Source organism: Pogona vitticeps, chromosome 5 (assembly GCF_051106095.1).
Source record: "Pogona vitticeps strain Pit_001003342236 chromosome 5, PviZW2.1, whole genome shotgun sequence".
NCBI classification, from domain to species: Eukaryota; Metazoa; Chordata; class Lepidosauria; order Squamata; family Agamidae; genus Pogona; species Pogona vitticeps.
In genome coordinates this window covers 142,814,483-142,837,545 of record NC_135787.1, presented here as the reverse complement: position 1 = coordinate 142,837,545, position 23,063 = coordinate 142,814,483, and the positions used below count along the sequence as shown (strand labels likewise).

General features: G+C 39.0%; 1 protein-coding gene across 3 annotated transcripts in view; it reads right to left on the bottom strand.

Annotated features, from left to right (window-relative positions):
• Positions 1-213: 213 nt before the first annotated feature.
• Positions 214-23,063, bottom strand: part of SRGAP1 (SLIT-ROBO Rho GTPase activating protein 1) — a 145,842-nt gene continuing 122,992 nt past the window's right edge. For 2 of the 3 annotated variants that reach the window (XM_020786024.3, XM_078376893.1), the window contains exons 15-22: positions 17,678-17,812; positions 15,858-15,963; positions 14,123-14,347; positions 12,497-12,576; positions 8,373-8,553; positions 6,841-6,975; positions 5,775-6,120; positions 214-3,575 (exon numbers count right to left, since the gene is read on the bottom strand). In XM_020786024.3, the coding sequence (XP_020641683.3) occupies positions 3,198-3,575; positions 5,775-6,120; positions 6,841-6,975; positions 8,373-8,553; positions 12,497-12,576; positions 14,123-14,347; positions 15,858-15,963; positions 17,678-17,812 (1,586 nt within the window). In that variant the 3' untranslated portion in view covers positions 214-3,197. Of the gene's footprint in view, positions 3,576-5,774; positions 6,121-6,840; positions 6,976-8,372; positions 8,554-12,496; positions 12,577-14,122; positions 14,348-15,857; positions 15,964-17,677; positions 17,813-23,063 lie in introns of those variants that run through there. The other variant, XR_013537065.1, reaches the window with a different exon arrangement.

The following is a 23,063-nucleotide window of genomic DNA, read 5'->3' as shown; positions in this document are numbered from 1 at the left end:
CTTATTCATCTGGTCAGCCTGCACACCAGTAAGCAAATAACTTTTGACTCCAGTACTGTGTCCTCCAAAGGAAACAGAAGACTGCAACTTCCCTTCACTTAGGGAAAGGGGAGTGCATAACAAATACCATGTGGTCTTGTTTATTGAGGACAGAAAAGGATATGCACACCAAAATGTACTGTCAGTTAAAAAAGTTGAAGCAAAGCAGACATGGCCAGATCTATTCTTATTTATTATAAAGTTACATTATGAGAAACAAATCTGAAAGTATACTGAAGCCTCTAATGGTACATGCCAAAATGTACAGTACTATACATAAAAGTGCATTGTCACAACAGCTTAACAGTACTTTTTTGTCATCTTCTTTAAGGACTGTGCAATTGCAACTCGTCTGTTATTTGAAAATGGAAGGAATTACATGAAAATGAAGCAGCACAAGAGCAGCAGAAAATGAGATGGAAATGCAACAATACAAGAGCAAAGCTAAAGCTTCTCTAAAAATGTAAAGGCACTTTCACATGTACATACTTACAGATGTACATTGACACAATTAGGTAACAGTCAACAAGCAGGAAGCTACCAGCACTGCAATCTATCAAACTAACTGTCAAGGACAATACTGATTTGATTAGGTATACAGGCATTTACCCCTTACTATGCCTGTTGTATCAGTCCTTCCTGTTACATATCCACTCACTAAACCTGAAGTAGCAATAATAAACCATCAAACTACACACATTTAACTCATGTGAATGCTCTAGCTGGAAGCATTCACTAAACTCACTGTTTCTAATATTTTTCTTCACTAAACAATTTATAATATAAGCAGTATGGAGGCCAGTGGAGTTTTTCTATGCAGTTTCAAGATACAGGCACCCACCTTAATTATGCCACATGATCTATTAAAAATAAACAAACATGAGTCTGAATGCACTTAGATGAAATCTGGCATGTCAGTTTGTCCCACAGGTTCTTGATTTGGGCAAGTTTAATAAAATAATTCTTAACCTTGCCTGAGTCCGCTGCAATGCTTTACAATGAACAGCAATTACAGTATCTAAGTCCTTTGGACCTTAATTAAGTTTCCAGTGACATCTGAGAGTTGCTCTCTTCATAGTGGCACCTTTGGTGAATAATATGTGTCCATATTTTAGTCTCTGCAGCAAACAGAAAAATTCAATATACTGTATTTTAGTTTAGTGTTCTGTTTCAAACAAAATGATCCAGTATATCTTGTAGTTACCAAGTGGACCCCTTCTTATCCAGGTGGATTGCCAAATTAATGAGTACCATCCATAAAATAATAGTTTCAAATTAAGGTTTGTACAGAGACATTAGCTTCACTATCTGAGAGGGGATCTTGCCTCTAGCCTTGAAGCTTAATAAAAGCCCCTCACCTCCCCATTTGTTTGGACCTCCAATTAAGTTACAAAGAACTAGTGTGGATGTGTGTGGACAGACTGCAAACATCTTTGCATGGCTACTGATATGTCTTCATCATGCCCAAATGTTTTAGTATTCCCACCTAATTATTGTTAGTAAACTGCAAGAAACAGATCAGTCACACTTTATGCTAATAAGCTACAAAGCCCTTACACTATTACACACTAACAATTCTTGTCACAAGACAGCTAGTCTTCCCCTTTTTTTGTGATTTCATCTAATATAAAGGATCTGAACAAAAGCATTCAAATAGAAAAACAAACAAAAACCTCTTCACAGAACAAGGGCACTGAGAAAAAGACCCCTTCTTTGGATCTAGTTTCACATGAATTGATGGATATCTGATGAATTCCTTTCATTTGTCTATGTTCCATTCAAGGTGTTGCAGTCCAGAACTACAACTTATGATTGTACGTAAGTGGTTGCTTGACTAATAATGTATAATGGAGTTTTCTGTGGTCTGGGCAAAGGTAACCTTGTAAAAAACATATAGAGATGATGCAGTTTAATGTTAGTTTGTGCAACACAATTTTACAGTTAGTTTACACCTAACGACAAAGTTGATCCTAGTAATGCAGCACTATGCCAGTTCACAGCTTTCACTCACACGTGCACGCATACAGGATAAAAGATACTGATACTGTCATCTGGACAAAAAGTGATTCTGACATAGTTTATTCATATTTTAGAATAGAAAATGACATCTTTGCCTGTGCACAACCTCTTGCTCAATAAATGGAGCTATTCCAGTTTCAAAATAGATAACATGCTGCTTCAATAAATTCAAGAAACACCACTCTTCCTTCTGCACTCTTCCCATGTTTCATAACCATGAAGATTTAGCAGATTCAAACTAAGTTCTACAACTTATCATTCTCTTTCATACATTCCAGGAATGTTCTGTTATAAATGGTTAGCTAGCTAAAACTTTGTATCTGCAGACATATCCAAACACTTGGCTCATAGGAATGTAAACAATTTTTGTAGTGAATTGTTTGTGAACAGTTACCTGGAGGTATCAGTGGCTACAAAGAAGAAGAGGAAGAAGCTAGCCTTATTGCAATGCAGTAAGCCTGAGCTACAACTACTAGAAACTATTCACAGTAATTCTAATAACAGGCTTTAACTTTGATTTGGAAAGTTTCCATCTGCATCAGCATGAGAAGTAAATTCATTCCCCATATTCTACCAACAGAGTACTGTACACTAATAACTCCAGCAAGTATATTGAAAAAGATATCAGGGTGACCCTGCTTTCTCTATTCATTTTATCTAGGCTGCTTATTAATTCTCAAGATGGAAACATTCAGCCCTTATAAAAATGTGATTCATACTGGAGCTAGTGATATAGAAGAGAAAACATCTATTTATAAATCCATTTCAAATAACCATCATTGTAATTCCTTATGAAGCCTAAAAGCTACACTCAATGCAATTTCATTGAATTGTGTGGGATGCTGGCAGTGACTTGTGATGCTCTTATTAGAAAAGGTGCTGTGTGGAAGCTTCAAGTAGAAGTGTGTTTTCCTGTCATTTTAAAATTACATACTTAATTGTCCAGTTTAAAAATTGAACTCACGTCAAAATGCCCATGTGAAGGTAGTAAATAGCTTGAGACATTACATTATAAACAGGTAAAAACAAAACCTCTCCCATTATAAACACAAACTAATGATGTGATGGAAACAGATATCCAACGGTGATCCATTATTTTGGTAGTTCACTTCATGCTCGCCACACAAGCTGCCTGGCTTTCACATCGTGCAAGACTTGTCTGCTGGACCTTGGGAAGGAGAGGAAGGGCCTAGGCTTGGGTTTGTTTTTGGAAGAACTATAGGCTTGGGCCTAAGCGCCGGGGGTTTCAGCTGCACTCCCATTCTGGGTGCCACCATAGGCTTGAAGGTACTCATGGCATCACTGGAAGAGCTAGTGCTACGCCGAATCTGAGGCTCAGTGCTTCTTAAGATTATGTTGTGACGAGGGCTCAAGGATTCTGTCGAGGTGGTGCCAGAGGAAGAATTTTTCATTTGTTCTAAGGTATCCAGCACTACATCTGGCGCATGTTTTGCAGAGCTTTGACGTTCCAGTTCCCGGAGTTCATTCAGAGCTGTGTTCATGGTCTCTTCAATATCCTGTACAGAAGAAGAGGAAGCAGGTCTGCTGTAGATTAATAATGAATACAAAGGATAGCACTAGGGGCATTCAAGCATTGTAACTGTGTCACAAAAGCAAGCACACCTGTTTTAGTAATCAAGCACCAGTAATACTTAGGCATATAAACAGATATAGAGATAGATACTCATGGAATAGAAGAATATTGGCTCCAATCCCCAGTTGGATGTGAACATTCTACTGAAATCAATGGCAAATGTTAGTTGTGACTAAATAACATCCCATTGTTTTCAGTGTTTCTTACAACGGGCAAAATTCTGTTGCCTAGTTACACATGTGGGAGGCAAATGGTATAACACACAGCTGTTTTTCACTGGCAATTAGCAAGTCCCTGATTGGATTTCTGGGCATGCTCCAGTCTCTGGGTTGGCATGCACTCACAAATTTAAGGAATTGCCAGTGAGAAGCCATTGTAAGTTAAAGCTGTTTGCGTTCAGTAGGTGTAACAATGCAACAGAATTTTAGCCAATGAAATCTGATGTGTATCAAACTGCCACTGAATAAACTGGAATTTGCTTATTGGTTAACATAGGGTTGGAACCAAAATGATGTCTAACTTCAATAGAATTGAGGTTCTTAACCAACCACAGTGAGGGAAGAAACCTGAAGCCAACTACTTATAAGTCATTGTAAGAACAGAGATCGATAACAAAAGATACTAAGTTTTCAAATGTAACAGCAAGAGCTATAATTTGTATGGCTTTCTGACTAAATAACATGTACTTGACCAAGGACATGGGAGGGAATCAGTCTATGAGAACTTAGTTGGCTTCGAAAGTTGAAAAAGGCAAATACCCTTGGATAAAATACTATTAGAAACAGATGACAAATTGATTTTAAGAATGTATGAAGTGTTATTAGAAATTAAGATGGAAAATGAAGTGGTAAAAAATTGTATGACCAAATGGGCGCAAAATATAGGGCATAATATTGAAATTGCTGACTGGGAAAAATATGGAAAATTAATATAAAAATTACAAAATCAGTAAGTTTTAAAGAAAACACATATAAAATGTTCTACAGATGGCACATGACACCAGATAAGTTATTAAAAAATGTATAAAGGTACATCAAATGTATGTTGGAAATGTAAATTAAAAGAGGGAACCTTCTCGTATATTGTATGTGGTGGACATGTAGAGAAGCAAAAAAATTTGGATACTAACACATAAATGCAGAAAATTCTAATACGTAATATTCAATTTAAACCAGAATTATTTTTATTAAATATGTTGCCAGAGACTTTGGATAGGAGAGAGAGTCATTTGGTAATACATATAATAACTGCAGCCAGAATACTATATGCATGGAAGTGGAAGAAAACCAAAATAACAAACAGTGAAGAATTTACGGAAAATATTATGGAAGTGGCGGAGATGGACATAGTAACAGAAGCTTTAAAAGACAATTCAATCCAAGAAGCAACTGAAAAATGGGACTCTGAAAAACTGGATTCATTCTATAACCTGAAAGCCAAATGTGGTAACTTTAATACAAAATAGTCAAATAATTCTAGTTGGAGGTATCTAAGCAAGTAACAGATACAAAAGTTCTTAATATAATGATATGCATAAGTACAGATAATATGTGATGGCATGATATATTCCCTGTTATCCCAATTCATTTCCCCTTACCCTGGAAATAATTTTTTTTAAAAAGTTGAAAAAGTTAAGATTTTCTGATTTGTGAAATCAGACCTCAGGTGAATCTCACACAAAGACCTAAAGACCAATCATGAAGCATAGCAAACCAACTTACATGTTCCTGGAAGTAAGAGAAACCCCTGCTGTTACACTCAGACACTTTCCTTAGTTAAGGATTCCCCTCTAAGTCATCACTATCACTAAATCTGATTCTGGCCTTGGTTTAATTTTAGAACTGGCTTTGTTAGGTCAGAATGAATATCACGTGTGTGAGCTATTCAGTCATAATAAGGTGCAAACAATCCAAAGAAGAACAATACTAGATGTTTTCTGATTGTTTGGAGGACAACGGCAATGCATTAGTCAGTGGTTCAAGGGCTTTTTCAGAAATACATGTATATTCAAATCCACATGTTTTTATCCTTAATTCTAGAGTTGTGGGTACGATGAGGATGTGTTGCATAGAACGTATGGAAATAAACAAACATACAAAGCAAAGGCATCTGCCAATCTCACCTGAGCAATTGACTCTGGGTCAAGAGGCTTGTGGTCATTGAAAACGGGGTACTGGCCGGATGAGGTTGATCTTCTGATTGGAGGGCTGTCTGTCTTCTTCAGTGACTCATGTCTACTAATATTAGTGAGGCTGCCATGGCCAGGCCTACGCCTTCTCTCTGGGCTGTCTGCGTTGAGGCTGCGGTTTTGTAGAATAGCTCGAGAAGGGTTGTGGCTTGCTAGACTGGGGGAACCTAATTCTAGTGATGAATTGGCAAGGGTGTGGGGGGGATGAACTGGACAATGTCCATCACTGGTCCTGCCAGGATGTCTGCCAGGTAGTGGGAGTTCAGATCTCTTGCGTTGCCTGAATGGAGACAAAGGCAAAGTAATTGAAAATTAGACAAAAATGGCTAAAGAATTATTGTCACTGAATAATGGAAAAAATGTGTTGGGATGGAGCAGTGCATTGCTAGGAATGTGAACTCTGAAGCAAGTCACAAATTAAAATATGTTGTTACCCATGAACTCTTTAGATGGCTGTTGGCAAGCCATTATTCAGGAAGCATAAACACCTTCCTCCCTCATGCACAATAAAACTGATCTATTTTACCAGTGGTGCAGTGATAATTTCAAAGGGTACCTGCTCATAATGACAGTCCCATGGTCGCAACCCCAATGAGAATCCAAAAACTGCAGGCAGCTGTGTTGATCCATATTGACAATCCAGTTTTAGTAGTTTTTTTATATACACTGCGAGTATGTCTTTTGTAAATCTAATGCACTTGAGCTGTCCATTCAAAATGAAGACACCCTAAAGTACTTTACATAAAAACATAAATAAGTCTAAAAATATATTTGCCCACCTAGCACGAGGAGGACTGCAAATACTCAGAAGGAACAGGAAAGCCTAGTGTTTGTCCCTGTTAATCAAAAAGACCCAGTACTCCAATGTGCAAGCCATGGCTCCACTATGCCACTGTAATTGATTGTTACCTTACAAGGTTGTTGCAGAGGCTAGTGAGATGCTTTGAAGACTGTCAATTGCAATATAAATATTGTATACCAAGTTTCTGGTTATATTTACCTTCCTAAATATGAATCAGAATGATGATCTGTTGGTGAATTCATATCCTTAGATGAAGATTTGTCCTCTGTTACTGGCCCACTGCTGGCTTCGCTGTCTGCTTTTTGGCTCAGTGTATCTGAGAATGTATCATCCCTGAACAGAAAATATATTATATCAACATACTTGCTATGACCACTCATATTTTGTAACCTGCTCTTCTCTGCATCTCATTTTCAGATGTCACCTTTTATCACCACTATCTTCAAAGACCTTTGGTAGACATGTAATCAAATGTTGGGCAGTATGAGGACTGCTACAAAATGCTTTCTGTGGGAAGAGGAATAAATACATCCTACAAGGGCATCACTTTAGAATACGTTTTTACTTTCAGCATTGTAAATGTCCCCTAAAGGATATTTGGCATTCCAGAAGAAAACTGACAGGGGATTGCATTAAGTAAACAAGTAACACAGCTTCAAATTATCTTATCACCTAATTTTGATATCTTCAGAAGACTGAAAACATCCTTTTCAAAGATAAAGCTGTATTTTATGTAAACAGAACAGGAAAAATGCTATCTTGTGTTTAGGAAAAAATGTGTGAGTTACAAATGACTAAGAATGTTTTATTCAGAAGAGAAAATTGTTTGAATTTAAGACTGAGATTGCAAACTAGTAATTACCACTGTAATACTGGAGTTTGCTCCTCTCCGCCCATCCCTCACAAAGAGAGGGAGAGGAAGAGAGCCCACACACAGGAGACAATAGTACTCAGACACTGCTTCATGTCTGCCAACTACAAATCATCCCATGTTCCCAGCATTTACAAATACCCTCGTACTACCTGGCTTCTTGGGCCCCATCTTAGAAACTCTACCTCTGGCAGGGTGAAACATTTTGCTGCTTAAGCAAATAAGACAATATATCATGACCACCACTTGATCCCAGTTCCACAAACTGCACTGGTAAATGAAGTTTCGTTCAGGAGGGGAAATTGAACAGCAAACTCCACAGCACCAAGTGGCAAAAGGCTACTCTAGGTAGTGCAGGGCCAGTTGTGTAGCACGCAAGCCTTGTGCTCCAACAGACGGAAATGGTCAAGATGCCCAGGACAATGCCCCAGGGCCACCTCTCTTCAGCACTGTTTACCCGAGAGCAGAAACACAGAAGATGCCATCTTCCACAATTAGCAAGTGATGGAACATTTTCCCTCCAGAGAAATTATGTATGTTTCCCTGACTGACATGAGAAAAAACAAACACTTACTCCTACTTAGATCTTGATGCCCAGTCATAAAACAAAAACAAGCTGAATTGTCATTTATGCAACAAATGAATTCAACCTCTTTAAGGAGCCCCTTTCTAATTATGTATTAACTGTAATGCCTCTTCTGGTTCTAAAAGGCTTATCTTTCTTTATATAATGGTAGGGCTGACTCTGAATCCAGGGCCTGCAGACTTCTTGCCAGCTGATGGGCAGTATTTGAATAGACTGCTCTGATTTACGGTAGGGCAACAGCTTGGCTTTTCATATCGGTAAGCTATGGCTTACATGTCTTGAACCACAATGTACTGGTGGGGTACAAGGCCATCAATTCCATTGTGTCTTCCTTCCCACCAATCATCCGAAGCACGATGATACAAAAGCAAGGAGGCTCCTTTTTTAAAAGAGAGTTCTCGCGCAGATCTTCCAACATAATCAAACTTGGCAATAGCTTCTATAGGTTCACATTCTACAAAGGAAGAAAAAACAGTAAGATTTTAGACCTGGGAAGTAGTTTCCAGTAGCACGGAGAAACAAGCATGAGTTTATACTGAAAATAAGCGAAGGTGAAGAAAGAAAACACAATGATGCAGAAAATGCATCATATTATGAGTGATCTCTGGTGTGTGTGTGTGTGTGGTCCACTGCTCACAGGGGCAAATAAAGAACCTTGTGTTCACCCAAGAGATGTAGCACTTTTTCCCATCTCCTTACAATACTTTGGGAGACCAGTGCAGAGGTAAAAAAGAAGCCTTTGGATCAGTAACAAAGCTGGATGGATGGAATCTGCAAAGCCTTGGTTAAGTGTATTATTTTGGTGCCAGCTATTTGCACTGAAATATCAAGATCCCTGACACTGCGCTTTTCTGTTCTGCTTTCAGAAGTCAAACTCTGGCCTAAAGTCAGAGCTTAGAAAAGCTGGCGGTGGGTGGGTGAGCTTTGGGATTCTGAGATTGTCATTCAAATAAATACTTTTTTTCAAACCTCTGCTCTTCAACAAACCATGCTATGAACTCCATTTCCAGTTACAGATAATTCTGGTGTCAAGTTACAACAACCTCCTACAGAGACTTGATAAGAGAGGTCTTGTGATCTGTAGTGTGTTCCCCTGTTATGAATGCCCCAGGAAAACAAAGCAGCTGCTTTTCACTAACTTATAATGATAGAATTTCCTTAACTTTTCTGTTCCCTTTTATCTATAAACATATATAGAGAACAGAATACTTCATGGCAATAACAGTATCAAATCACTTTTGTGCAAACTCAACGTTAGCAACATTTGGGGCTTCCTCAGGAAATGCTTTCTGATTTCCTTTGGAAATGAATTATCATAAACTATTTCATTTGTATCTAACTGCAGCAAAATAAATTGCATAATATTGCAGATACTGCTGGTAAAATGTGTTCTCACACAGTTCTTGGACCAATCTTCTGAAGGTTGTTCCAAGTGAATGCATTCCTAAGGATAATTCCTAGGAGAATAATTTGCCTTGTACTTCAGAGTACAATCATGCTGCATGCAATGCAGTTGCATACTGTCATTTGTGGTCCTGTGGTTCTCTATCCTTCCCTAAAATGTCTAGCATCCAACCTGTGCAACATGATAAATGACAACTGCTATTTAAAGAGGCAATTCCCTTGAAAATATTGGAAAATATTTTAAAAGCAAACAACCCCGGAATATGTAATAAAATTGACCAGAATACTAATGGACAGTCATACTGATGGAAAGAAAACAGAGTAACTCACAGTGGCAAATTGTGACGAATTAATAAGCTCCCCTGAATCCTCATTTTGTACCAGTTGGGTGGCTTGGTGAATGACTGGGAATCCAAATGGGGACTTGTTAATTAACTTGCCACTGTGAACTGCACCATTTACTTTCCACTAGCATACCTACACAAAATGATTCTGACCAACACAACATTTTACTGCACCCTCAAGGCTGCAACATATTATAAGGCCAAACCATCTGTGGTATTCCAGTCTATCACATGGAAAGCTTAAAACAACACTGACATGAAATGTATTTAATGTGCCTGTTCTGGCATTAAACAACAACAGCCTGTTGGATGAGCAGGGACGGCAGTTAAATTCTTCTACCATTGTGGGAACTTCCCAAAAATCCCTCCTCACAGCTTAAAGCTGCTATTTTTCCTGGGAGGGAAGCTTTTGGCTAACAGGGTGAGGTGGAGGAGAAGATTTTGGTGAAACTAGAAGGAAGAGGTTAGATCCCCTCCCTATATTTTACAGTCTCAGTTATACTCCGTCCTCCCAAGGGCCTTGGCGTAACAATTTTACCATGCACAGTTCAAGCTGCATTGAACCCTACTGTTTTGAAGGAAGCCTGAAGTTGTACTTGACCTCAAGCAGTTTAAAAAAAACAATTTATTTACTTTAAAGTCAAATAAGTGAAACTCTTCCAGAAGATTTTCGTTAGTAAGAGAAGACAACATTTTTATTACAGTGATGCCTTGCAAGACGGGCACTCCGTTTAACGACAAATCCGCATTATGACAAGGTTTTTGCAATCGCAAAACGTTTTGAATGGGGGAATTTCGCTGTGCAATGATCGGTTCCCTGTTTCGGGAACCGATTTTCGCTTCCCGATGATCAAAACAGCTGATTGTCGGGTTTTCAAAATGGCTGCCGGGTGCTCAAAATGGCTCCCCGCTGTGTTTAGGAGCCATTTTTCGCTGCACAGCCACCCGAAAATGGCCACCCCTATGGAGGATCTTCGCTGGACTGTGAGTTCTTAGCCGATTGGAATGCATTAACCAGGTTTTAATGCGTTTGAATGGCTTTTTTATTTTCGCTTTACGACATTTTCGTTCTACAGCGATTTCGCTGGAACGAATTAACGTTGTAATGTGAGGCACCACTGTATATTCATGGGATGCAGCTTCTATATAATGTATGCAAAACACCGACATTGTGCCAAGTGATCCACAGAATATTGAACTTACTAGGTATCATAGTTATCTAGAAGATGCTCTTCACTATGATATGCCAAGCAGGTACCCAAACTGCAACCCAACCTGTTTGATCTAACAGCCAGGGCTGAAAACATACAACCCTTTAAGCAAGCATGAATTCTAGCAATTCAGCTGCGAGGGATTGAATGCAGCCCCTGCTGTTATTTTGACTGTCCCACTAAATTACTGAAGGATACTCTGGGGTTTATATGGCATACAACTGTCTCCAATTGGGGGGAAAGTGTGAACTCTAGGGCATCAACTTTCATCAGCCTTAATAAGCATAATTAATAGTGAGCCTTAATCAGCATAATTAATAGTGAGTGATTCTGAAACGTGTAGTCGAAGATGGGTCAATGTCCCCCACTCTTGTCTTAAAGAGGTTATAGCTTTCTACACATGCATTGCCTCTTATGAAACAAAAGGCGGTTGGGGCACAATTTTGATCAGGTGTGTGTGTGTGGTTCTAGCAGGTGAAGCTAATCCTTTAAAGAAGATGGCTTATTTTGGTCATGGCGCCTGGAGATCCTGGTGGCATCTTCACCATCTCTAAATCACAGAGACATCAGTCCTGATGAAGAATGATGGTTAGGCCATTCCCGCTGTTAAGTAGAAGTCTAGCACTGTCTAGTTTGTTGTGACAGCAGAGTCCATAAATAGCATCTTATATAGACTATCATCTTATTAAAGTATTGCATTGTGTGAACCAATTGTTTATAGCCCACTTCTTCAGATTCAACGATTCAAAGTGGTCTGTTAACCATGAGACCAATCCTGGCAAAAACGGTGATCCAGGCCCAGCTGGAAAGCTGCAGAAGACCCAATTCTTCATATCTGCCACCGCCTCTTCCTTCCATTGGTGGTGGAGCCCCTAGTTTGTTGATGGGGCAACAATATCTTTCTCTCTTTCCATGCTATTTATGGGAAGTCCCTTGCCCACTTTTCCATCACTGACAGCAGACTTTTAGAGGATGGAGCAGTGGAAGAACAAAAGAAATCTGCAACTATCCAAAACCCATCCAAACCTCAGGAACTATGCTAATAGAGATGGTACCCTCAAGAATCTAGTATTTCCCTTTCTCCAAAGAACAGAAGGCAACAAAATGAGCTGTGGTGTTGTGCACAACAACATTTAAAGCGACACTGGGAATGTGACACTTCACCAGAAAGTACTTTCTGCTGAAAATGCAGAATTATTTTCATTTGACCTTCCTGTAAGTGTGATAATCAGGAAAGATGCAAGGAAACAGCTGGCCAGTGACAGATGAGTGTTAAGAATTACATATACACAAAAGCTTGAATTAATGCCCATTGTGCCAAAAAGTATCCATTTAAAATGAGGGGAAATGAGGAAAACAGCATTTCCTCTGTGAATTACGTATGCATTTGCTCTAATAGAGGAAGAAGATCATTACCGACAACTCAAAATGCACATACCATCTTCACTGGTGTGTGGTTCTGTACCAGCATCCAAGTCTACTTCTTCTAGGGTACCGTGTTCACTATAAGGACTATCGCTGCAGAGTTAGAACAGCATGAATTAATATTTTATGGACAGATAGAGAGCAAGCTGTTATATTAATCTGTCACTTCTGCAAACATCTCTTAACATTTCCAGTTAAGGCAAAGTTCTGCTTCTAGCCACTACAGCCAATGGTCAGGCATGATGGAAGGTATACTTCTGGAATATCTGGAGAGCCACAAGCTCCCAATGTCCTCCCAAGTGATGGACTTGGGAGGACATTGTTTAAATGTTTATGTATTTTAAATTGATGTGGCCAATTTATACCAGAAAGAGGTACAACATTGGGATGAGATGTCTCACTAACCAAAGATTGTGATCATCTAATTATAAACTCCACTACTTTATTTTAAATGTCTGGCTTTTGCTTCTGAATAGGCAGGGCTAACTGGCTGGAATCCTCAATTGAAGGGAAAGAATTCATCATGTTTTGCCTTATCTGGAATTGTTTCCTGAAACTGAAGTTCCGTTGAGAATGTACTAATGGTATCTTCAGACAAGTACACAAAAACTGAACTCTGACCTGTGCATCTGATGTACCCTAATCTTTGTCTAATAGAGCAGATAGGAAGGCTGATTGAAAATATCTAGGCCAAACTACACATACGGGTTAGTCACATATTTAAAATAGCTGCCCAGAGTAGACTTCGGTTTTGATGGGCGGGGTATAAATTTAATTAATAAATAAATAAAATAAGAATACTTAATCAGACTGCTTTTATTTTGGAGAAGCAGCAGGAGTAGGGACTGAATTCAGAACACATTCCTGATCCAGATCAAGTTTCCAAAGCTTGATGTGAGCTTAGGGTGGTGATCAGGATGAGGGGTATAATGTTCCAGATTGTATCCTCCTGGCTGTTCTTTCCTCGAAATGAAACATTTCAGGTTAGGCACACTCATTTTCGATCTGTGATTAATATCGATGTGAAGTTTGAGCCAGATTTACAGAAATATGCAGTTTTAAAAACTGGAAGACAAGGGCAAGGCTCTTTACAAGTTAAGAGTCAGGACTCTTTCAGATGGGATAAAACTTTCCCCCCACATCCCAATTCATATTTGTTCACCTTGGAGACGCACCAAGCTTACTGGGATTTGCATCCAAACAGTACTTTAGCAACCCCACCCCCCAAAAAGCTTGAAACTATTTAAAAAATATTAAAAGAACAATCACTTGGCAGCTTTTTTAAAAATGTTCTCTCTGTCATTCACTGCCCCCTTTTCTTTGGTATGTCATTTCTGTGCAAACTGAAAGCTTCTAACTGGGAAGCTGTAACTGAGGAACTGAATGGGAAATTCAACAGCATAAATCCGTTCCCCACAACAACCAAAAGAAGAATATGCTTCAGGAAGAGACAAAAACAATCATACAACATCACTGATTGGGTCATGAAGAAGCCTAACATCATTTAAATGTTGGGAAATTTACCTATGTCAGCAGTGATTAATCAATCTCTACTTTCCAGAGAATACACCATCTGAAAGATCCCTTAGTCTGAGAAAAGCAGGGCAAGCTCATTTGGCTTAAAGACTGAAAAACTTACCAGTACTCATCGCCAGCCATACATTTTTCATATACTGGCCCATCAAGGTCCTTTGTGTCTGGGAAAATGATCTCATGGTGAATAATAATAGTTTTGATTATTTCATTCACATGAGCCTGGCATGACACTTGTTCTTGTATGTCTGGAACTGGCATCAATGTTGGGCCAAAACAAATGGCCAGGTTATAAGGATCCATCATATTTTCATCACTGTACTGTGAAAGGCTGTTTTTATAAAAAATTTAAAAGAATAAATGAGGTGTTTTTTTTGGTGTGTGTGTCCTTCTCCAGTTTTCTCAAATAAATTATTATACATAAAACTTTCTACACAATAGGAGCTGAAAACACATTTTTCTAAGTCATGATACAGCTGACTCACTGTGTTGTTTAATCTTGCACTAAATACCTTAAAAAGCAATTTAACTCGGGCATCTTCTCCTAACTGACAAAGGTGAAAAGATATATGGGTTACATGTTTTGAACACAGTGATCTATAGCAATGCTATATTTGGGAAATGTATCTAGAGTAGGAGACCAACTTTGAGAGTATTCAGCATAGATGAGGAAAGATAATAAAGGACTTGAACTGCAGGAAAAAGATTGAAGCAGGGAATTGGAAGTCTTCAAATATGTCAGAGGCTTACACAAATATTGAAATGGAGAGTTTATTTTCCTTAGACCTTAAGAGGCGTAGGGGAGGCTATGAGCTTTTAGCTGTAAACATTTGGGTGAACATTACAGGTCACTCCAAGGACAATTATACTGTATTTCTATTAACTCACAATAACTATATCATTCCATGATACAGAAATCATGTTAAGTTTTTATTATTATTTTAACACAAATGCTTTTGTGTCCTATTCTCTCCCTAGCATCCCATACTGCACACTCATGTTCCACTACACGTTAACCTTATGGACCCTGTTAACCTTTACTCTCTTTGCCTCAGGTTGCAATTCCTCTTTCCCATCTTTATCCCTCCCCCAACAGTATGATCCTTCTCTGCACTTTTCCTGCATCTTCATCTCCATTTTCCTTACCTACATTCTCCCCCCTTCCCCCCCCTTATCCATTCACAGTTTACTTCTCTTTCCGCATCACGGGAGGTGCTCGCTAATCTCCTATGTTTCCAATCCTTTCTTCCAAAGGCTTCCATATTCATTCCTGAAAAATCAGCAGGTGGATGCTATCTTAAGAATGAAGCCCTCTACATAACTGAAACTTTTTGAAGCAGGTTGACAGTTGTTTGTGCCAGACAGGATTTCTTCTAAGTGTGTTCTATAATTGGACAAGAATTGTCATATTGTTCCGCTGCTGCGGAAGACCAGGGGTTGAAATGCATTCAGCTGGTGTATGATTTTATGATCTAATCATCCTGCATTAGCTATTTTGGGAAAGACATTGAGAGCAAATGTGAACTGGTGTGTTGCCAACTCATGTCTCACATTGGTGCCCCCAGTAATTTCTCCTCTTGCAAACTTCCTCCAGCTCAGCTGCTTTTCTGGATTACAACTGCCAGAATCTCTCAGATAGCATGGCCTGTCTGCATCAATTCCTGCTTTCCAGGAGTGGAGTTAGTCATTCCAGCCTCTGTCAGAATTTGACTTTGAGACATATCCTTTTTCTTGGCAGGAATGTCTGAACTAAACAAGTTATTTTTTAAACGGTACTGTAACTGACTCCATGCTTATAATATGAGGGAGTGAACAATGGAATAGGAAGTTAACAAACTTACTGACTGAGGAAAGCAAAGAGGTATCTCAGGACTATGAGGACTGATCTGGGCAAAGTCAGGAGGAGTTTGCGTATGTGAAGAGCTCTCTCATAGAGATTTTCTATTCCTGCAATACAGAAACAGAGAATGTAGGTAGCATATGAGGGTAAAGAATATAAAGCAGTATAAAATAGGCAGCTGAATTCTTTCTAATGTTTCCAGTCAATATTACCTATATAGTCAAACTCTAGCTCATAATGAATGGCTTTTAAACTTTTTCACAGCCTGTCTTCACCTCTGAAGAAGGCTTTAACACTCCACATCCTGCTGTAGTCCCTATCCTGATCAAGGCTCCTACTCACCTTGCTGTACATTGCAAAAAAAGAGATCCTATAATGCATGCTACAGTACGCTCCCAGTCAAGCCAGCTGTCACCCTGCCTATATTTGTCCATATGACTTGTGCTGCCTGAATGCACAACTTCATATTTTTCTCACTGAATCTCAAATTGTTGGCCCAGTTCTCCATTGTTGAGGTCATATTGAAACTCACTTCTGCTTTAGTCTGAGGTATAGTTGCCTCTTCCAGTTTGGTCTTATCTGCAAATTTCATGAGCATTCGCTCCACAACCTCATCCAAGTCATAGAAATACCAAAAAAGGGCAGATTGCTGCAACATCCCCCCTTGCCACTATCCTCCAGGATGATAAGGAGCTGTTGATTAGCACTCTTTGGGTACAACCCACGAACCAGTCACAAATCCACCTAAGAGTAGAAACACCTTGCCCATATTTTATCAGCTTGGCCACAAGAATAATGCAATATATTTTGTCAAAAGCCTTATTGTAATCTAGATACATGACATCGACAGCATACACATCTACCAAACTTGTCACAGTATCAAAAAAGAGAAATGAGTTTAGTATGACTTGTTTTTAAGAGACCATATTAGGTCTTAGTAATCACTGCATTCTTTTCTAAATGTTCACTGACTGGCTGTCTAGAATCTTTAGTGTATACATAATCATTAACTAACCATTAAATACTACTCTCTCCCTCTCTCTCTCTTTCTCTCTCTGAATAAAGCACATCCACTATATGAATATAGGTCATACACTATTCACAAACAGAACAAATAATACCTATGTAATACTGCATCAACTAACTAAAGTATGCTGCTTAAAAGTGTGCTGTTTATATACCACCCCATAGTGCTTCAAGCATTCTCTGGGTGGTTTACAAGTTAATTATGCAGGTTACACATTGCCTCCCCCCCCACACCCCGTGAGCTGGGTACTCATTTTACCGACCTCAGAAGGATAGTTGAGTCAACTTTGAGACGGCTACCTGGGATTGAACCCTGGGTCATGAGCACAGACTAGACAGCGAATACTCTCTTCTGCAGACTCTGCTACAGATCTTACTAGAGGTTATGTGCTCTGAAGTTGTTTCGAACTTACACTGACCCTATGAACAACTTCCAAAATGTACTATAGTTAACAGCCATCCTACAGATTCACAGCTGGGGTTTTTGTAATGTGTCAATACATATCTCATTCTAGGCCTTCCCATTTTCCTACTCTCAGTAGAAAAAGGTAGGGTATTTAAATATACCCTCTGGTATCTCCAAGAAATATATTCAATCTATAAAGACTTAAATTGCATACTGTTCATTCTGAATGAAAAGATAGGATCAGGAAACATGTTTGAGTAACATGGAATCAATGTATATAACTATTACAACAAATTATCTTAGGGAAATATATGCATACATCTGGTTTTCTGAGCAGCTACTACACTTTTTAAAAGAATAACTCACGGACTATAAAAAAATCAACTTACTGACACAAGAAATAAGATCATTAAATCTTTCCTTAGGAAAGACAGGGTTCTCCAGCCCGCGGAAATAGAGCTTCAGTACACCAGCAACTGAGTTAATGTCATGGTTACTTTGGTCATCTGCCAAAGGGTTTTCACCTGCAAAGATAAAGCAAATTAAATACTTAAAAAAAGAAAAAAGAAAAAGGAGGACATAGGATCCTGAATGGTAGTAAATAAATAAGGACTAATACGCCCAATCTGCAATTAAACAAATGTTATAAATAAACTTTCTTCTTGGTCATGTAACCTAGTCATGACTTAAGTCAGAGGTGGGAACTGTGTGGCCCTCAAGTAACATGTAGCCCACCAAGGCCTTTTGTGCAGATCCTGAAGCCCCAAGTGCTACATCTGCCCACCAGAGTCCATTTTGTTGTTGTTGGGGAGGGGACAGGTGTGGTTCCAGACTCTCTGCAGTTCTCCCTTGGCCTCAATTCAGAAAGAATATACGTACTGTATTGAGATAGATGTGCAAAAATGCTGAAACCCTCTTGCATAGTTGTGTGACTTTTAGAGGCAAATTACCCCAAATCAAGCCAATGCTGTAGACATTATAAACTGCATGCTGAAGTCACACAACCCAGCATGCAACTGAAAATGTCTATGTTGATTTTTTTTTTTAAGCTTAAGGCAATTTGCTTCCCAAAGTCATGCCACAGTAGGGAAGATAATTTGGGCCACCAAATTCATTTGACCCACTTGCAAACTAAATGTATCTATTTCATAATGGCCCAGTTGAACCAAGTTTAGGTATTCTTTGGAAAAATTGTTAAGAGGAATATAGCATTAATTAAACAAATTTTACAACATTTTTAGTCAAGTCACATACTAAACAAATAAAGATATTTTTCAAGCTGCACATCTTTCTTTGAACTGAGTAAGTAATTAAAGAGATTTAAAGAGCACATGTGCTGCTGTGTATTGCAATTATAAAGAACAGATTCTAAATGCCAAATCACAGGGGGAAAGATTAGGATTTTAAAGACTATATACATGTACTGAAAAGAGCACTGGCAGCAGATTAAAGGGTTATTCATAGGTTATCTGTCTCCATTTTAACTAGTGAACTGATACATCAACTAGCCAAAGTAAGAGTTTTACTGTTTCACTGTAAATGATATTTAATGAAGACAACAATTTGTTTTCTCTCAATAATCTGGGCAATGTGTCCTTTAGAAAATATTTTTTAATGTGTCAAGTGAATCACAGCAAATGGTTTGAGTTACAAAATGGTTTGTACCACACAAACGTAACATAATGAAATTGACTGATTAACTCAACCAAAGTCCTATGTAGTCCAGGATCCTTTTCTCACAGTGTGCAAGCAGATGCTTGTGGATACCCACGTGCAGGTAATGAATGCAATATCTCACTCTTGCTATTGTTTCATACAGAGAGGCATGCTGCACAAAGTCATGATGATGCTTATGACCTAGTACAGTCAACACTCGACTTACGACCTTAATCTGTTCCGGAGGGAAGTTTGTAAGTCGAAAAATTTGTAACTCGAATCAGCATTTCCCATAGGAATGCACTGAAAACCAATTAATCTGTTCCGACTGTTTTTGGTTCTTAGGTTGAGGGGCAGTTTGTAAGTCGAAACATTAGTTCCCATAGGAACTAATGGAAAGCCAGTTAATCTGTTCCTACCACTAGGGGCAGAATTTTTCTTTTTTTTTAAACCTAAGATTTGCCCAAGCACTGTTTAACCCAAATAAAGCACCTTTTAACCCAAACAAAGCATCTTTTAAACTAAATTTTACATTTAAAAAAGACAATACCAGGCAGTCCCAGGTCTCTCTTCCCACTCTCTAACCGCTTGGATGAGCGAGCAAGCAGACAAGCAGCCTCTTCGCTAACTGAAAGTTCAAATTTCCCTCTTTCCCTGCCTTCCACGCACTTTTTTCTGTTCGTAACTCAAATCCAAGTTCGCAAGTCGAGTCCATATTTTCCTATCAGAGCGGTTCGTAAGTCGAAATGTCTGTAACTAGGGCCGTTTGAAAGTCAGGGGTTGACTGTAATAGTTTTATCCTCCATGCATTTGTATACTTAAAAAACACATATACACTGATGACCATCACCCTAGCTTGTAAGTACCATTTCCCATAGTTTAACTATGCACTGTTTAATTACTTCCTTTTATCTTTACTCTACCATTTACCTTCATTTGATGATTCATGGGCTTATGTAATATAAGAAAAAGAGAAAAACATATTTCCATACAGTATCCCCATACAATTTTACAAACCTATATCTTGTTCCCCATTGCTCTAAATTAGAAGCCTCAAAAACAAATGTCTGGGAATTGTTCCAGCCCTTTGGCCATTTTGCTCACTCTTTTTCTGTGCCTTCTACATAATATCCTTCCTAGATATTAATATCCATAATATCCTTCCTGGAGATGTGGCCAACTGAAATTTGTACACAGAAATGGAAGAGTGGCTTCTCACAGACTTGTTAAATAGGCACGTACTGTCAGCCATTTTATTTTGGATCTCCTTCAAACTGAGCCTTTTAACACACAATATAATGTTTCAAAGTGAATTGTTTAATTTTGAAATTAGGTATTGGCCTATATGGTTGAAAGGAGATGTAACTGCACAAGTGAGTAAATAAGTGAGTGTGAAGTGAAAGAGTTAAAAGAAACACTGCTAAAAAACCACAAGGTAATAGAGTAAGTATGTTTTCCACCAAACACATTAACTGCAAAGACAAATCTGTTCTACATATATGTGTTCCCATCTGTTTGATTTTTGTGCTCTGGTGTTGAACAGCTTAACAGAATTTTTTATAACCTGCTCTTACATTTTATTTAAAGAACTGGCTTTTCTCCATGGATCTATTTAATGAAGAAACAATCTGTAAATGTCTGGCTGCAAATTAAAAAGTAGTCAGCAAGATCCCAAAGGAGGGCAGGGATGTGTGTTTATAGCTGCTATTCTTTTCAGAAATGATTGTACCTAGTTTTATCTGAATCTGAGGTAATTGCTGGCTGAGTATCAAATCCTGACCTGGATACACACTAACATTGCAGCATTCATATTCTCAATGCCTTTCACAAGCAATTTTTAAACAGCAGGTGTGTCCTCAGAAAATCATAACAAACAAATGTTGCTTTACATTACATAAAAGCAGAGCACTTTTATCAAAGTTCACAGAATTCAAAAGTCAATGTCAGAATTAACAGTCAAAGTCAGAATTCACACCTCTTCAGAAAGTCACTAGATAGAAATGTGCAAAGGGTCACAGCTAATATACTTCCTCTCTGTGTATGTTCAATGTATGTGGTTGTGGCAGGTTAGCTGCAGATGTTACTGGGAGATACCGATAGTCTGGATCCATTACAATTGGAGTTCAGGCTATGCCATAGGACTGAGGCATAGTTACTCAGTTTGATAACTATTCTGGTTACTCAGTTTGATAACCTGTTAAGGGAGGCCGACTAGGATAGTGTGACCTTGTTGGTCCTCCTTCACTTTTCAACGGCTCTCAATACTGGAGTGAAAGGATCTTTTTGGCAACTGCCCCCAGACTATGGAATGCCCTCCCAACTGAGATTCGTCTGGCGCCAACGCTGATGACATTTCGGCACCAGGTCAAAACCTTCCTGTTCCAGAAGGCTTTTAACTGAAATAATATCAGCTGTGGGTGTGATGGCAATTTTTAGAATATATATTTTAATTGCATTTTAATTATTTTGCCTTTTTATTTTGCCTTTTTATTGTATTTTAAATGCTGTAAGCCTCCCAGAGACGTTCGGGTAGTGTGGGCGGCATATAAGTTAAACAAACAAACAAACAAACATACAAACAAATATTGTCACCCATGATATCCTCCAGGAAAGCCTGTCAAGTTTAGGGGTTGGGAGTTCAGCATTATTCTAGCTCTGATCCTTCCTTGATATCCATGTCCAGAGGGTTCAGTATGTTTTGACCATGGGGGATTATATGTTGTGGACTCCCACAGGGAGTGATCATCTCCCCAATGCTCTTTAACATCTTTAGAAGTCTGTTGGAATAGGTCATCTAGAGATTTGCAGTTTGCTGTCATCAGTATGCTGATACAACTTTATCTCTCCCTTTTATGGAAACTATTCAGACCCTGGAGTGGTGCTTGACCTCGAATATTGACTGGATGAGGGCTAACAGATTGAAGCTGAATCCAGACAAGATTGAGATCATGCTGGTCTGAGGGGAAGCTGGCTAGAGGGATTCTGTCTGGTCTGGATGGGGGTCACTCTCCCCTTAAATGATCAGGTCAGTGACTTAGAGGTGCTTCTGAGTTAGGCACTCTCCATGGAGAAGCAAAATTATGCTGTGGCCAGGTCTGCCTCTTTCCATTTCCAGCAGATTGCACACTTACAGCCCTTCCTGGACAGAAAACACCTGATCACAGCGTCCCATGTGTTGGTAATCTCTAGGACCAATTACCGCAATGCTGTCTATGTGGGGCTGCCTTTGAAAGTGATATAGAAGCTACTGAATGTGCAAAATGCAGCAGCTAGGTAAATGTCAGGAGCTTGGAGATACAGCCACAACTCCGTGTTTCTAGTGCATCAGCACTGGCTCCCTGTTTGTTTCCGTGCCAAAATCAAAGTGCTAGTAATAACTTATAAAGCCCTTAATGATTTGGGACCTCTACTTGTTCCAGAGTGTCCCTCTCTCAGATCATCTACCCAGGCTGGTTTTTGCAGGCTTCACAGTTATGAGTGGTCACTCCAAGAGAAGCCCAGATAAACACTACAAGAAACTGGGCTTTTTTGGTGGTGGCTGCAACACTGTGGAACATGTTGCATGCCGATATATGCCAGTCTCTTTCCCTCTTGACCTTCACAAGACATGTGAAATCTGAGATTTTAAGGAGGCCTTTAGAATTATCTTCCTCCTATTATTCCCCCCCCCCGTCCCATACGATTGTTTTTGAATTAAGTTTGCTGTCACAGTTGGTTTTGGGGGTGTTTTCACGATTTGGGTATTCTCTGTTGCTGGATGGGTGTATGTGTATTTGTTTGCTGTTAGAGGCCCAGAGTAATGGCTTGCCACTCGATGGGCAGAATATAAATATAGACAGACAGACAGACAGACAGACAGACAGACAGACAGACAGACAGACATACATACATGGATAGGGGTATAATCTAATTGCTGCTATGCCAGTATCAGTGAGCAGCTAGGTTAGAAGAGGTAAGATCCATACCATATACCGAAGATGGAGGAATTTGGCTTTCTAGACATTTTTGACCTAAAAGAACTTGTCAGCTTGACTAATGGTAAGAGATTATAAGGGTTATGGTTCAAAACACGGGTGAGGGGAAAATTTCTCCAGCACTGGATTAAAGAAATTCTTTCCC